This window comes from Gaeumannomyces tritici (assembly GCF_000145635.1).
Source record: "Gaeumannomyces tritici R3-111a-1 unplaced genomic scaffold supercont2.3, whole genome shotgun sequence".
Lineage (NCBI taxonomy): Eukaryota > Fungi > Ascomycota > Sordariomycetes > Magnaporthales > Magnaporthaceae > Gaeumannomyces > Gaeumannomyces tritici.
This window is the reverse complement of record NW_008804547.1, coordinates 3,410,879-3,427,681: the sequence shown is the minus strand read 5'-3', so window position 1 is coordinate 3,427,681 and position 16,803 is coordinate 3,410,879. Positions and strand designations below refer to the sequence as shown.

Here is a 16,803-nt window from a genome sequence, read left to right as displayed (position 1 = left end):
GGCGTGAATAGGGCGGGCGTGTGTGTTGGGTCCGTTCCCTAACTAGGGAAGTAGGAAGGGAGGTGAGTGAGGGCGAGGCGTCCCCCTCCCTCTCTCTCTCTCTCTCTCTCTCTGCTCTCGGGATTGCTTAAAGGAGCCCAGCCGAGGAGACCCCGCCGGCGTGATCAACCACGAGAGCTTAGGATTTTTTTGGATGGGAACATTGCGAGTGAAGCTGTCCTTCTCATTGGTCTGTCCCGTCTGTGCCCTCGCGCCCATCCTCCATTCAGGCGCCGCGAGAGCGCCCAAAGACAAAGAAATGTGGGTTGTTAAGGAGGGCACGTTGCAGACAGACTGCATTCGGCCCCTGGCATGGAAGGAGTAAAAGGAAAGAAAAAAACAAGAGGGCCTGCTCTCGTGACACCCACCAGTATGGCTGGGCTTTGTGCGGGCGCGTGTCAGCGAGCTCGGGCATGGGGTAGGATGGAGACTGCGACGTCGGGAAAAGAGGGAGGAGTGAGATTGAGGGACAAGAAAAAAAAGTGGCCGACACAAAGACCAACGGGGACGACTGTAGATGCGCGCCTGACCAGCTCCTTTTTTTCGGGCCTGTTCGAGGAGGGGAGGGATGGGGGCGTCTAGTGTCTAGCGAGGTTTGCGAGTCTGCGATTGCTCAATTGCTCTCCAAAGCCGCATGCATGGCTCTAGGATGGGAACTGCATGGGCCTGGTGCCATACTGGCGGCCGTGACGATTGGAGGAGGAGACGTCAGAGTTGAAAAGTATCAAGCCAGAGTGGGAGAGAGGAAGAGAGAAAGCAGCTGCGCAGCTGCGCCGGAGGTCCTGCCGGCCTGAAAGCAACGACCCCGAGGCTGGCTGACGCAGGTTGCGGCGGCCTTGGCTCTCTTGCCCAGCGCCGCCGCCCGCCGCCCGCCCGTCCGCTAGCTCTTGGTTTCGACCCATTGGCACCCATTGGCACTTTATGGCCACTACTCTAGGCGGCTAGCTCCGCTCATGGAGACCCAACTCTGTTGGCCATGGGCCGAGCTCGGTTGGTAGGCAGAGGAAAGGCTTCACCGCCGTTGGTACGAGGTCCTGTACTTCTGACCTCTCCCGGACGGGCTCCCTCGGACGGGGGGGCACTGCCACCCCGGCAGGAGACACAAGCCCGTTCAAAATCACAAGTGGCTTGACAATCATCAGTGGAAAGCGAGAGTGCGAGAGGAAAAGTGGGGCCGAAAGGCAGCGGCCAGCACCACCACCACTTCCTCCGAGGAACAAAAAAAACACCACAGCTGCCCATCGTGGCCTAGGAAAATAAAGACCGGGCCCCACACCCGCGGCGTCGCATGACGGGGGGGCTAATTGATATCTTGGGTGTGTCTGTACCCATCCATTCTCACACACTCCCGGACCCGAAGCTGCGGCCTTATTTGACGCCGTGATACAGGTGCCGCTTCGTAATAGGTAGGTCGCAACGCAGACTTTTGCATTCTCCACGCCCATCTCCGTCTGGCGCCCGCCGCCTTGCCTGATCGAGACTGAGGTGAGAGGGAAAGGGCAGAACAGAACAGAGCCCATCTGAAAAAAAAAAAAGCAACCCAACCAAGAAATGCCCCCCCTTTTTTTTCCCACCTCCTCGCTCCGCAAGGCCGCAGCAACCAGCTCAGACGACGTCGACCATTCATTCCAGCAAGCAGACGCCAGACCTGGTCTCCCAAGACGAGCAAGCGCCTGTCAAAATGTCGGTGAACAGAGCGCCGCCCCGAGCAGATAGACGAGCAGGCAACAAGAAGACAGATGGAAACGAGTGAGCAAACACGGTATGGGGTCTCAAGAGGGGGGCCTCGGAACGTCCAGTGACAAAATTAGATCGTTGTCGTTCGGCTGGAGTCAGGCAGGCCCGCCGCCACCGAAACTTGACCTCATTTTTTTTCTTCTTCCTCTTCTTGTCCTTGGTGTGCAGGGGATGGGCAGCACGGCAGCACGGCAGCACGGCTAGCACAGCCAACCCACGCCTCAATTCCCTTCGCCCCCGCCCCATGGGGCCAAGCCTTTCTGGAGAAATTCTGGTGGAACTGACGTATGTTCCCCTCCCTCCATCGCTCCTTTACTCGCCAGACAAGGTCATCCAAACCACCTCCGAAAAGCAGGGCAGGGCCTTGCCCAGGTACTGGGGGAGATTCGCAGGGTACAGTCAGGCAAGGCAATGATTTCTGGGCATACCGCCGTGGCGGGAGCTGAAAGCGCAAGCAACCTACAGAGCAGTGGCAGAGCGGAACAGTTCTGCACTACTTTTTTTTTTTTCGCTCTTTACTTTTTCCGCTTCCTTGCAGCCAGCCAGGCGGCCTTGCAGCTTGTAGCGCGCGTATGGCCTGCACATATGCAGCAAGCGGTCTCTTGATCAAATTCCACGCTGGAAGCGTTGGCCTCCCCCATCATTCCAAGGGCTCCAACAAGCGAGCTACTCCAGGGAAGGCCATTCCAGTCCGGGCCTCATCTCCATCCTGGAACATGGGCAAAGAGACTGTGAACGACGAGAGAAAAAAAAAGAGGGGGGGGGGGGGGGGGTGCCTGGGAAAAATTAGGAAGCTGGGGAGGTTCAGGTAACCTGACAGGGATTCAACAAGGCTGCATTTTCCTTCCCTCTCTTTTGTCCCCAGTTCCCGGCTGGTTACTTTTGTTCGTCCCCACATTTTTCTTCGACTTTCCGCTGTGTTTGAGGAGCCAAAGTACCGGTACTTCGGTTGCATGAAGATGGGCAGCCTCTACCAAAAGCGGAAGGCAGAGGAACCAAGACCTGCCTTGCTACCCCTCCGATCAGTGGGTTATAGGAAAGTAGGATATTAAATGTTACGACCCGCAGATCCTTCCTAATTAGACCACGTCCCAGCTACATTTTTCCCCATAGAAAAGCCCGCCAAATCGATGTATCGCTACTCTGCTAACCAGACCCACAGCGTAACGTTTAATATCCTACTTTCCCTGTACCAACGTCTCGGGGCAGAGAGACAAGAGAAGTCTCTCTCCCCTGCTTTTCCTTTTTCTCTGCGACAGCGCAACTGCCCACCCCTCCACTTCGTGAGTCGCCCACCACTTTGGTCATCGAGCTGATCCCCCCCCCACAATATGGAGCAGAGAAAGAGAGACAAGAAGCATGGAATGGAAGAGACAAGAGAAAAAAAAAGGGAAACATTGGTGGGCGCGGCTCAAATATCCGAGATTGAGACAGACACATGTAAAACACGCCCAAAGCAGCTAGATCTGGGGATCAGCTTCACCTCGACTGAGCGTTCCTCTCCCGGAAATGCTCCATCAGCAAAGAAGGGAGAAGGGAGGGGAAAACGTGCTCGCTCCCGCGAGCAAATTGCCGGCACGGCCGGATCCTGCGCTTTTTTTTTTTTTTTTTTTCGTTGCTGCTGCGCTGGTGCTTGCGTGCTTTTGATCCAAGGAAGCAAGGCAGTGCGTGCGCGCGCGCGCCAACAGGAAGCAGGCCCAGCACACACACAGAGTACCTAGCCAACACACGCACAGCCTAGACAGTGCTTGACCCGCCTAGCCGCGCACTGGGCTTGGGACGGACCAGTCGGGGCTCGCTGGCGCGGTGCAATGACATCAGTCCAAGATCCGGTGGCATGGCAAAATGGCGTGTTTCAACGGCCCCGGCTCCTGGTGGAACGGCTGGCCTGGTTATTATTGCTATTTCCCACTTGACGAAATAGCGTTCAAAGCCTGTCCCGTCCGGTCGCTAGGGAATGAATTACCGACCCCCGAGAAGAATGTTGCCATCATCATTACATACAGCAGGGACAAGAGACGATGCCCAAAAAAGGTTGGCACGATCGCGACCCCACGATCCCTCATAACGGCACAAGAGTGGGAAAGCCTAATGAGACCTGGCCTTGTGCTACCTTTGTTGCCTTTTTTTGCCCCTTTTGGACCAAAAGACCTCGGCAGGGCGGCTCATGTAAGCTATTAAGGGGTAAATACTACATCCACTTGGATGCTGTCATGTGTGCTAGCGGCGGGCTCTATGGTATCACTAGCATTGTCACAGCGCACGCCGAGAGGCTGTTATCGCCTTCTAGTCTTCTTCTTCGCACGCTCGACCGCAGCCCAAGTGCCGTGGATGGCGCCGGCAATGCCGTGCTGCTGGGGATATGCCTGGAAGAGGGCTGTGAGCCGACGGTCTGTGTTGTGGGCGTGGCATGTGTGTTGCGTGTGTTGCGTGTATGTGTGCGCGCGCGCTTGTGTCCAAAACAACATCGATGACGGGATGGTGGTGTGGTTGTGCAAGAAAAGGGTGCCCCACATCCACACCGTGGTAGCCGGACCGTCATGACAAGGACCCGCGGGAGTGCTTGTTCCTTATCCACGGCGATTTTGCTTCATAAGGGAGGCTCACATAACATCAATCCCACGGTGTGCGTCGTCGTCCAAACCACCACAGCCACGGCCACGGGCTGACGACCATGCGCCCCCTGCCGACACTGCGCGCTCGTCTTCCCGTGTGCGGGTTTCGGCCGAGAAATGCTGCGTGACTCACTAGCAGACGAATAGTAGCAAGAGGGCAGGGGGCGACTAGGGGCAGACAGGGAAACAGGAGATGGCTACGTAGGTCGGCATTGATCAAGAGGGGGGTGCTCGATATGATTTCATGTTGGTTGGTGCCCGAGCTGCGGCTATCTCCTTCACCGCCGCTGCGGCGGGAAAACCTTTGCAACAGCAAGCGGTTAAGCCACCAGGGGAGGGAGGCAGGGCAAAGAAAGAGAGCGAGAAGCGGAGGGGATGAGGGGGTGTGAGGGAGCGGGGGTGCAAACGCTCCGGCTGAGCGGCACCTCGGAAACGTCCATGTGCCTTTGCGGTGAGCCAATGGATGGATCGTGGCCACAGAGGACAAAGGAAAAAAAAAAAGGCAAAGCAAAAAATGGTCGAGTTGAGCAAGGCAAGACAAGGCATGGGTGGCTAGGGATGAAAGGTTGTCGTGTGCCCCACAGCCCCACCTCCGGGAGCCCAAGAGGGAACTGTCTAGTGGTCGTTGGAAAGCAGAAAGAATGGCGTCGAAGTTACCATACTAGGCCAATGCAGACGGGGCGTCGTCATAGGGCGGTGGGGGGGACGGATGGAGAGATCATCACGATTGTCGGTTTGCGAAACAGCTGCTGCTGCGGAATTACGCATCAGGATGTGCTTACATACTGTGTGCTGGTGTTGTGCGCAGCGTCCCACCGTCCCGTCCTTGCCCGCCGCGGGAACTTGGCCGATGATCGCCTGGCACGGCACTCTGGAGCTGAGGCCCGGCAGGGAGATGCATCCTGTTAGAGGTACAGTACATGCGTGCAAGTCGTCGTCCGGTCGCGGCGCTCTGAGGCTGCCATTTCTCTCGCCCCTGGCCGCGTTGGTCGGGTCGCCGCGCTGGAGTCGATCCGCCGCCCTGCCCTGTCAAAGTGGAAGGACTTGGTGTGCACAAACTCCACAAAAAGAACGACCATCAGCCATTCAGCAGAGTCGGTCGGCAGCTCAGGTGGCGCTGAGTGGCCCAGCCGCAAAGAAACCCAGGGCGTCAGCTGGGTGTCCTGAACGGTACCTGAAAATAACAGACCCCCTTTTTGGGGGGCGTGGGTGACGGGGAAAAAAAGAGGGAGAGAGAAGAAAAAAAGAGGAGCAGAAAAAAAGGACTCCTCTTCCCTCGCCTTCATTGGGCTGCTGGGATGCCCTTGGGAGATTCTCGGTAGTGGTCCCAGGAATCCTCGACAAGATCAGAAAAAAAAAAAAAAGGGCAGTTGGTACTCTCCATGTTCCCTCACGCCCGCATCAATGATGGTGTGGCCAACGATGCGTATCACTCAAGCCTTAGGGTGACGAATAGACAGAACTTCAACTTTCACGGTGCTTGCTTTTTGCTTTCCTCCGCGGAGACATTGGGACATTCATTTTGTTTTTGATTTGACCTTTCAAACGGTGGTGATCTAGCCGTGCGGGTGAGACTACGGTAGCGCAGCCATCGAGACAAGTAGTGCAAAAAGCAAAAAGAAACAAGAACAGCCTAGACGAAGCCAAAAGAGGAAAATGCTAATGGGGAGTGGACAGGGAGCAAAGCTTGGTGCTTCGTCACTACCTGCGAGTACGTACCTCTCGCTCCACATCCCTGATCTCCCATGCCCAACCCCATGTTCGCTCCCACCTGAGCTCCCCACCCCTGTACTTGGTACGCCCACCATTCTTCGATCTTGCCGCCCCCGTCCCTCGTCCCTCACAGCAGTCAGGCGCAAAGGCCACCTCCTTTCGGCGGCACTGGATACAAAGCCCAGCGGCTGTGCCCTGAAATCCGAAGGACGAGCGAGGAGGCCAGAAAAAAAGGGGGAAGGCAAAAAAAAACAAACAATTAAAATAAAAAAACCAAAACCCCCCCCAGCGGGCAAAGGGAAGAAGAGGTACGAACCCCAAGGTACCCATCTGCCACGCCTTTCCCACGCCTGTTCCTGCTCGATTCCTTTCTTTGGCCATGGCGCCCGCTCCGTCACCAATACTTTCCCGCCTCAGGAGCAGCAGCTCAGGACATCGCTCATAAGAAGAAAACGCAGCCCACACATGCGGCCGCCGCTGCCACCACACTGCCACCGCCGTCCTCGCCTCTCACTGCGCTGCGTTGCATTGGATAGAAACGCTCAGACACTCTCGCGTGCGCACACCTCAAAACCAGCACCACCCAGCACCACCGCCCAGCACCAGCACCACCATTACCACGGCCACGACCACTCCGTCCTCATCCGGCCTCGAGGCAGATTGTCGGTCTAGCAGCAAGCGAGTGGTCCGTTGCGCCCACGACTGATATTGCTGGCCGTTTTGCTTACCAGCAGCCAGCCCCGTCCGTGACTTGACTCAGCTAGCAGAGCCGTACTGGTGCTGCCTTTTTATTTTATTCACACATAGGTTTTTTTTTTTTTTTTTTGGACGGGGGATCATTCTCTCCAACCGACCTGTCTATATTACCAGCCAATCCCCATCGCCTGTGCCGTTGCAACAGCAGCTGCAGCTGCAGCTGCACCTTCTCGCCTGGTCTTGTATGCTCGCCGCTGGCCGCAACCAAGACGTCACCCTTGATCTGTTAGTTTCTGAGCAGAGTTATATAGGCCGTTGCCGACCCGTGTCAGCGCACCGCACGGCAGCCCAGCAGGAGCACCAGCAACCCGCGCAGACGGCAAGCAGTGGGTGTGACTCGGGCTTCCGAGCCATATCCCCCACGCGCTCGCTGCAAGCCGCCTTCGTGTCTGGGGTTACATACACCCTGGTCTTTTCTGCACCATAGCCGGTCCAGGGGAGCTCTTGTCCTCGGTACGCACCTCCGAACAGCCACCCATTCCAAGCAGCCCACAAGTGAGGGCGGCTCCTGCAGCTGGGGGAAAAGAGGCAGGGAGACGAAAAAAAAAAAGTGGGTGTTGGTCAGGACGGAATCTCTAACATAGCTGGCAGGGCGATTGACCAACCACAGCCATATCATATCATTTGGCCTGTCTGTCTGCCTGTTGTGCGGACACAAACTCAGCACGGTCGCCTCGAGCGTCTTTGTTTCGCGCACCACCCGGACGACAGCCAGGGCGCCTGGGCGAATCAACACGCCCGTGTGAGAGGGAAATTGCCATCGCCTTCTCTGCTCAGAACACGAGTTGCGGACCGCGAGGTCTGCTTTCGCACGCCATCGCCGAGGTTGAGCGACAGAAAGCAAGAGACACGGCGCCAGACGGGCCACTGCAGCTGTCTGGAGCTCGACTCCAAGGCGGAACCAGTGACATCTCGCAGCCATCATTTCGGTTGCCTTGCCCCTCGTGGGGATCCCTCTGTGCTCACGCAGGCGACGCTGGCCTCTAGTGTTCCCGATCGAGCCACCTGCATATCAAGTCGACTTTGCCAGCTAATCCCATACTCCCCTACCACCTCCCACCTCGCCCTCACGGCCACGGCCTCTACCCGCCCCATCCTCCAGAATAAATAGCACGCCCCCCCCCTGTACATGCCTGCAGCACCTGGGTCTCGTGCCGTACCTGTACACAACCGATACCTGGATCCACTTGGCTCACCAGAAAGGCTTGGGACCGCCGCGTTGCCCGCTGACTAGCAGAGAGGAAGAGCGAGAGAGAGAGGGCATCACACATCGCCGTGCAGCCACGACCCCCCCAGCCCAGGAGATTACACCCTTCTGTACCCTCCGTTGGGGCTGCTTTCAACCACGCACCCCCAGCATCCCACCCTCGGGTGCGATCCCCTCGAGGGGGCTTCTTTTCCTTGCTTTTCTTTTTTTCGGGCTTGACCATATCTTCTGGGAACACACCCCGCCGCAACTCGACGCCTTCTGCGGGATAGCTCTAACCCGGATCGCGGCCCCAGGAAAATGCGTGTGCAGAGATCGGATCTCCACATATAAATCTGAAGCCTCCCCATCGGCCGGAACTCACTTCCACCCGCCTCCGGACTGTATCCACTGCCGGCCGACACAGAGGAGCCCACCATGACTGTCTCGACTCCTTCTCCCACCATTACCGCCGACATGGCCACCAACGCTCTCGGCATCTCGCAGTCCCCGGCGACTCGCACACAGCCTGCCGTCCTTACCAGGCGAACCCGCCCCGGCAACCTCCAGACCAACATCTCCCTCAACTCCCAGCTCATTGCCATCACGCCGTCTGCATTTAGCGCAAAAAGCACATCCTCCATGTCGGTTGCCTCCAGCATCCAGTGCTCACCGGTCCTGTCGCCCGACGTGGTCCCGGGCCTGACGCAGAGCAGCTCCGTCCAGGCTTCTCCTGAGCCGATGCGAGGCAGGGAAATTGAGCAGTTCCCTCCCCCTGCCTTCCAGCTTCCCGAGTCCGTGCTCGCCCACTCGGGACTTGCACGCAAGGCTAGCAATGGCTCGCTCGGCCAGCCGCTGCTGGGTCCCGGCGCCGGGGCCCTGCACGATGCCGTGAGCAACAAGGGTCTTTTCCGCCGCCTATCAAACAAGGCAACAAACACGTTCCGGTCCCGCCGCCAGTCGTCAACCCATGGTAGCAACAGGGGTGCCAGCATAGGGCCTGGCCTTGCCCGCCCCCGGCAGCGCAGCAACAGCGACCTGACCAACCCCTTCACCGACTCTGACGACGAGCCCATCGTCGACCTTGACGACAAGATCTCGTTTCTCAGCATCGCGCCCGACATCAGCTGCAGGGACGCCTCGCCCACGAGTGCACCCGCCTCCATCGCTGGCGGCAATGCCTCGGCAGGCCCCTTGTCCGTGGTCGCCGGCCCCGTCATCCCGCTCGAGCTGCTTCAAGGAACCAGGGTCACCAAGTGCTCCAAGAGGGGAGGTCGCAAGAACCTGACGCTTCTCCTTGACGCCGAGGACGCGAAGCTCCGGTGGTACAAGAGCAGGACATCAAAGTCCATATACCTCGACGATATTAAGGAGATCCGTACCAACGAGGACATTCGCCAGTACCGCCTCGACTTTGGCATCGCCAAGGAGATGGAGCCTAACCTGTTCTCTATCCTATATGCCGTCCCCGACAAGTCAAAGACCAAGATGATGCACCTCATCGCTGAGACCCCCCAGGTGGTGGGTCTATGGGCCTCGACCCTGTACGCAATCTCGATGCACCGCCAGGACTTGATGTCTTCCCTCATGGCCTTCAACGACAAGGCCATCGGGAGCTACTGGCAGAAGGAAGTGCTCAAGCAGCTCAAGAGCAGCTCTGATGTCGAGGAGAGCATCGACTTCGCTGGCGTCGAGCGTGTATGTCGCAACCTGCACATCCACGTCGCCCCAGAGACTCTGAGGGAGAAGTTTGGCGAGGCCCTTGGAGCGAGTCCCTTGGACACCGAGTCCACGGCCAAGACCGGGCGTCTGAATTTCAGCCAGTTCCAGGAGTTTGTGCGCCTGATGAAGAAGCGGGAAGACATCCGTCCCATCTACCGCGAGAGGACCTCGGACATCGAGAGCGGTATGACGCTAGCCGAGTTCCTGAGCTTCCTGTCTGAGATTCAGAGCGAGGATGTCGATGCGGAGCGGGCCCACTGGGAATCCGTGTTCGCGCGCTTCGCCAAGCGTGGGAAGGCCAAGGACGCCCAAGGGCCAGATGACCTGCCGCGCATGAACGAGCTCGGCCTCACCGGCTTCCTCACGTCGACATACAACGTGCCCATCGCGAAGTGCCCCAGCGACTACTCGCTTGACCGTCCCATCAACGAATACTACATCTCAAGCTCGCACAACACGTATCTCCTCGGTCGGCAAGTGGTTGGCCTCTCGAGCGTCGAAGGCTACATCTCGGCCCTCATGAGGGGTTGTCGGTGTGTTGAGGTAGACTGCTGGGACGGCGGTGACGGCTGGCCTGTCGTTTCCCATGGCTGGACCATGACCACCAACATCTCGTTCCGAGAGGTCATGAACGTCATCAACAAGTACGCCTTCGTCAAGACCGAGTTCCCACTTTGGATCTCGCTCGAGGTGCACTGCTGCCAGGACCAGCAGCGGAAGATGGTGGCCATCATGAAGGAGATCTTTGGCACCAAGCTCGTCACGGAGCCCCTCGAGGGCATCGCCTTGGACAAGCTCCCATCGCCGTCGCAGCTGAAGAACAGGATCTTGATCAAGGCTAAGAAGCCTGGACACGAAGAGTCCCCTGAGAAGGACAAGGCGGCTGCTGGCAAGATGGAGAAGCCGGGGCGGAGGCGGGGTAACAGCCTCAACTCGCCCTACTCGAAGCCCGTCTTCGACGGCTCGCCGGTGCCGCCGCAGCCTCTGCAGCAGAGCCCGAGCCTCGGCGCGACGCATCCTACGATACGGCGGATGGGCAAGCCGAGCCGGGTCAACACCATCACCGAAGGCCGGACGTACGATGCCCCCAGCAGCGGTCCCAGCGATTGCGATAGTGGAAGCGAGCGGGACAGCAGCGGTGGCGGCGGCGCCAACCACAGCGGCACCAGTAAGATCGCCAAGGAGCTCGGCGACCTGGCCGTGTACTGCGCCGGAATCAAGTTCCAGGGCTTCGACCACACCGACTGCAAGATGTTCAACCACATCTTCTCGTTCCCCGAGGGGACGTTCCAACGCAACAGCAGGCCCGGGGATGCTAAGCGCGCTCTGTACCGACACAATATGAGGCACATGATGCGCGTGTATCCGCACAAGGGCCGGGTGTACTCCAGCAACTTCGACCCGCTGCTGATGTGGCGGCGCGGGGTCCAGATGGCGGCGCTTAATTGGCAGACATGGGACCTGGGCATGCAGCTGAACCAGGCCATGTTCGACGGCGGCACGGACCAGTCGGGCTACGTGCTAAAGCCCAAGGAGTTCCGCGAGATCCAGCACTTCCCCTACCTGCCCGAGCACATGGTGGGCGGCAAGCGCCCACGCAAGAACGTCAGCTTCACCATCGACGTCATCTCGGCCCAGCAGCTGATGCGCCCCCACAACTTCCGCGAGCGCCAGACGCTCGACCCTTACGTCGAGGTCGAGGTCTTCCTGGCCGACGACAAGCGCAACGCCAACCGGGATTTCTCCGACGCCGGCCCCAGCCGCTCCAAGCGCAAGACGCTGCCCGTGGCCCAGAACGGCTTCAACCCGGGCTTCGAGAGCAAGTTCGACTTTGAGTTCCAAACAAAGTACCCCGACCTCATCTTTGTGCGCTTCAACGTGCGCCTCTCGGATGGCGGCAGCCAGAGCGACCGCAACACCATCCTTGCCAGCTTCACGGCCAAGCTCAGCAACCTCAAGCAGGGCTATCGCACCCTGCCGCTCCTCGACGCCAACGGCGACCGCTACCTCTTCTCCACCCTCTTCTGCCGCATCAAGGTCGACCCGGCCACCGAAATCTTTGTCGACTACACCGAGGAGGAGAACGTCAGCAAGCTCCGCAGCATCGGCCGCACCGTTTTCAATCGAGGCACCGCCAACAGCCCCAAGTCCAGCGTCGACAGTGGCGCCCAGGCCTGATCGCGTCGTCTTTGCCATACAGACGAAAGCTCCCCTAAAAGCGTGTATCAACAGAGCTCTTATTCTTCTTCTTCTTATCTTTCTCTTTTGTTCTAGCGACACCTGTGTTCTTCAAGATTTGCTATTCCTTCGCTCCATGTCTTCTTCCTATTCTCCTGTTGTCATATTAATTCCCTATTTACATCATTTTCTTGTCTACGTGTTTCTCGCAGTTCTGGAATACCCCCTCGTTTATCATGACTATCATAAGATCGGCGTAAAAAGCGGACAGCAACCGAGGTTGCACATTCATACCCACGGCGCCCAGAGTTTCTTTATTTTCTTGTTCATTCCATTCTTCAACTATACTGTCAACCCTTCAATTCTCCATCGATCGCTCGGCCCCTTGCAAAATCCACGCTGGGACAAGGCCTTTTTTTTTTGGCGCCAACCAAGTCCAGAGGACGGTTAGCCTACCTGTATTACTCTTTATTTAAACTTCTTGCGTCGTCGGAGTCGGTGGCCCGCACGCACATCTTTCTGCAAAGGAAGGCGAGGGAAATGGATGGGAAGCATACATGCATGTCACGGGGAGTTTTTACTGTTGATTTTCTTCATTTCTTCCTTGGTTTAAACACAGTCAGTTAGAAGGACGGATAGGGTGGGGGCCAAGAATCTCCGCAGCAGACAAAACATGTTACGGGAGCATCATATTGGACAATTCAGATTTTTTGCCTATCCACTCATTCCTTTTGCAATGGCGTGCCAATCATCTGTGCTCCTACGTCGCATAAAATACACGTAACAGCCATTTGGTCGACCAACACAGGAGCCAGAGCTAATGAGGTGGTCTCGTGTGGAATGCATGCCATTCACACCGCCGCCCTCGCCCACTTTAGATCCAGACCACGCGAGATTGCGCACATCGCCCGTTAGGCCTGTTTCTTGTCCTGTCAGGGCTCGACATGGGCCAAGTAAAAATACAAGCCGACAGAGCACCACGCGTCGGGCTTGTCCCCCCCACGCCGGCGCGGCAGGGCAGAACGTGCCGTTCCCCGGCCTAAACCAAGGACTAGGGAGGTACCTAGCTTTGTGTGCGTGTGTGTGTGTGTGTGTGTGTGTGTATGGCCGAGACTTGATCCCCCTCCCCATCCGCCCCTTCGGTCCAGCCTTTCCCTTCGCCTTTCCGCCGGCGCCAGGCACCAGCGCCAAAGCGATCTCCTCTCTCCCTAGCTTCTGGGCCATAGGCGGTGGGCACCCTCGCCGGCGCGCCTACACCCCCCCGCCTGGCTAGCGCCGCGAGCCGTTGCCTGACGAGCGCCCTCATGCTGAAAGATGGGACAAAAAAAAAAAAAAAGCATGCCGTTTAGCGGAACTAGGTTAGCTGGTTCGAGGAGATCACTTCTCGCAGCCGGGGGAGAGGGGGAGGGAGGGAACGCGCTTGCCAACAACACCAGCTTTGAATTGACCGCATTTTGGGTCCGTAGTAGCAGTCTTGCGTCTGCCTCGTGCCGGAACGGGGCCCCCCTCGTCCCAGCTTCGCGCGTTCGGCGTGGCCGGCACCGGACCCCAGAACCCGCAACATCCAGCGCCATGTCCTATCCCTTGAAGAAGTGCATGTCTTTTCTGTGGACAACGCGACTGCCCCTCGGCGAAACCCAGCACATGGCACCTCTTGTGTACAGTGCTATAGTCGAAAGCGACTAGGGGTCGGAGGCCCTCCGGCGGGTGCGAAGCCGAACTCGCGCAACCCCGTGATGCTGTCTGGGTAATGTCAACGCCGAAACGCACGCGTTAGATCGGCTGGAGTGCACGGGACAGATTTTCAGCGACTTGCGGATGATGGGTGAAACTCTGGTTTCTATCATACTCTATCTACCTTTCAATCGATGGTCAGCCAAGATAGAACAGAACCAAGTACAGCTTTCCACCCCCGTAAATTGGGTCCGAGTATGAACTCTTCAGTAAGTCATTAATCTTGACAAATGTCCTCCATGTTGCGCCAGATGCGTGGACTAGAAATAGAAAAAATGTACATGTATATAATTGCCCAGAAAGGGGCAGCAAAACACGGCCGTGTTGTTTCCTGAAGCAGGAAGACGACAAAAGATGGGCCGCCGCCGCGATGGAGAAAGGGAGGAGCATGCAACAAAAGAAAGAAAGAAGAAAAACAAGATCCAAACGGGGATTAGAAGATATTCAAGGCTCGCTTGCTGGCAACGGCGCATCTCTTGGCAAGTTTGCTCGACTCAAATTGGCCAAGTGGGAGGTATCCCTCACGGCATGGAAGAAGATGAGAAAAAGATGCGAGACTCGTTTAATCGACACCGGCGTCTGAATCACCCCTTGCCCTGCCCGAGGCACCGGGACTCTTCAAGCCCCGCCCGCCACCCCGGAGCAGGCCGCTTGCTCCGCCTCGACCCCATGCAGGGTCTGAACGCAGGCCTGGTGATCTCTTGGCCTGCGATTGACCTCGGGAAGAGGAAGAAGTGGCAGCAGCAGCGGCAGCGGCAGCGGCGGGGGCAGCAAAGTCCTCCTCAAGCACGGCCTTGTCGTCTTCACTGTCGTCCATCAGGTCGTCATCGTCCATGAGATCGTCATACGCGCCAGACGGCCGCAGTCGACGCATCGACACCGACGTTGACGGCGGCGGCTGCGCGATGTCATCATACATGTTCGGATCCCGGCCCAGTATGCGGTCCGCCTTGGACGGCGCTCGAAGGCCTGGGCTCGCCGGTTGCGGGTGCTGAAATCGCTGTTGCTGCTGCTGCTGCTGCTGCTGCACGTAATGCCTCCCCGCCCCTCCGGCAGACCCAACCCCTCCGGGCGGCGGCGGCGCGATGGTCTGGTTCCACGGCGCAGGCTCGTCGTCGTCTTCGGGCTGGCCCCAGCCGGCGGCGCGTTCGCGCTCGCGCTGACGCTCCCGCTCGCTTGCGAGGTCGTCGCGCGCTTGTAGCCACCTGGGGCTTGGCTCCCAGGACCAGCCGTCACCGGTCGTGGTGCATATGGGGAAAGGCCATAGCCAAGGGTTGTGGCCAAACAGGTGTAGGTAGTTGCGGCGGACACCTAGGTCGAAGGCGTTGGGGAGCTTGGCGCTGTCCTGCTCGTCGAGATACTCGTCGTAGCGCTTGCGGGCGCGGTGGCGCTCAAGCTCGTCGTATGTCATGCGTCGGCCCATCTGGCCCTCGGGGCCCGGTATGTCGCTGTACATGGAGCCGTTGGGGCCGGTGGCGGGGGCCGGGCGACGGTCCTCCCCCTCCTCGGGTCGCGTGATGCCTGGCAGGACGTTCTCGTGCAGCTCGAGTAGCTGCTGGCCGTAGCGGGGCAGGGGGACGCCGTGGCCTCCGTGCTGGGCATTGTAGGCGTTGCGCAGCGTCTGGCGCAGCGGTGAGAGGTAGCGCGTCTTCTCGAGGCACTCGATGGTGGTCTGGCCGCGGCCGACGAGGACCAAATGCCAGATGGTGAAGGCGCCAACAACGAGGCCAATGATTCCGGCGACGATGCACAGCATGATGAAGTTGACGGGCATCAGGTCCTCGACATAGGTGGTGTTGTTGAGGATCTCGTTGTAGACCCAGTCGCCGGCGACGGCAAAACCGTAGAGGCTAAATAGGCTAGTGTAGATAAGGAAGAGTAGGAAGGCCTTGTGGTTGCGCAAGCCGACGCACGTGGCCAGCCAGGGGCAGTGGTGGTCCATCTTGAGGACGCATCGGCGGCAGGTCGAGCAGTGGTGGGCGCGGTCGGGTTTGCGGGCCTGGCACTTTTTGCAGAAGCGCAGCTCGCCGTTGGACTTGACCGTGAAGGACGTGGCGGCGGGCGCGCCGTGGCTGGGCAGCGCGCTGTATCCATGGGCATCCGTCGTGCTGCCGGGGGGCGTGAAGACGGCGACGGAGTAGGACCAGTTGAGCATGAGGTAGAGGAGGATGCCGAAGAGGGATGACGAGGAGCCTGGAGGGGGAGAGCACGGCCAGTGTTAGCGCGGGTCATGCTGCACGCATGCAAAGACGGAGCCGGACAGGGGGAGTGACAGGACACTCGACGTACCAAGCCAGGTTGACTTGGTCTTGGTGCCGCCTATGTTGACGATAGCCCAGACGGCCCAGGTTGTGATGCCATAGACGAACACGAGCGGAGACAGGCCGATACAGGCACAGCAGCAGCGCTCGATCCGCCTGGCGAGGCGGCGCGACATGGTTGCTGGAGGAGCTGGGGAGGGTGAGCGGGAGCGCACGTCCATGAGGTCAAAGAAACAGAACAAATAAAAAAAAAAGTGCACAAGTGTCAGCTCTCCAGAGCAGACAGAAAAGGCCCGTGTAGCGGCGGCATGTCCCTCAACAAGCAGCTCAACTTGGTCCGTGGTGCTGTCGAGCGTTGCAGGCTGGCTGGCTGGCTGGCTGGCTGGCTGAGCCTGGCCCCTTTTTCTGTCTTGTCTTTCTCGAGGCACGGCCAAGGGGCGCTCAGCTGCGGGAGGGCTCGGGCGAGGCTGATGTGGAGCACTTACTGTGGCAGTGCCATGCCGTTGACGTTTGTCATCCTAATGCTGAGCCACCACTCCATTATTGCCCCATAAAAAGCCAACGTCCTCCGTTGGGCGAAGCCAGGCGAAAAACCAGGGGCTTAGCTTTGGCACCAACAAACATCCATGCATGGTATTCTGGTCAGCCCAAACACAACAGCCTGCACAGAATCCAACAGCCGATAAACCTCAGGCAGTGTGGATGATATGGAGACGGTGCCAGGCGTTCATCAGACAGCTATGTCGTCGAAATAAACTACCAGTTCGGATCTTGCATACATGAGCACAAGGCCTTCATCCCTCCCTCCCGGAATGTCACCGCATAAGTCCCTTCAGATCTGGTGCTGCACCATGCAACCAAG

General features: G+C 58.4%; 3 protein-coding genes across 3 annotated transcripts; 1 reads left to right on the top strand and 2 right to left on the bottom strand.

The window, feature by feature from the left end:
- Positions 1-6,024: 6,024 nt before the first annotated feature.
- On the bottom strand, positions 6,025-6,633 carry GGTG_06262 (hypothetical protein; the record flags this gene model as incomplete). The annotated part of the gene is made up of 2 exons (XM_009224078.1): positions 6,025-6,230; positions 6,570-6,633. 2 exons carry the CDS (start codon positions 6,631-6,633, stop codon positions 6,025-6,027), a joined length of 270 nt encoding a protein of 89 aa, XP_009222342.1.
- Positions 6,245-12,716, top strand: GGTG_06261 (phosphoinositide-specific phospholipase C). The gene has a single exon (XM_009224077.1). The coding sequence runs from the start codon at positions 8,485-8,487 to the stop codon at positions 11,944-11,946; it is 3,462 nt and encodes a 1,153-aa protein (XP_009222341.1). The 5' UTR covers positions 6,245-8,484; the 3' UTR covers positions 11,947-12,716.
- Positions 12,717-13,736: 1,020 nt separating this feature from the next.
- On the bottom strand, positions 13,737-16,347 carry GGTG_06260 (palmitoyltransferase PFA3). Its single transcript, XM_009224076.1, has 2 exons — positions 15,970-16,347; positions 13,737-15,873 (listed from the first exon to the last, which is right to left on the bottom strand). The coding sequence occupies exons 1-2, from the start codon at positions 16,160-16,162 to the stop codon at positions 14,243-14,245; spliced, it is 1,824 nt and encodes a 607-aa protein (XP_009222340.1). The 5' UTR covers positions 16,163-16,347; the 3' UTR covers positions 13,737-14,242.
- Between the last annotated feature and the right edge of the window lie 456 nt (positions 16,348-16,803).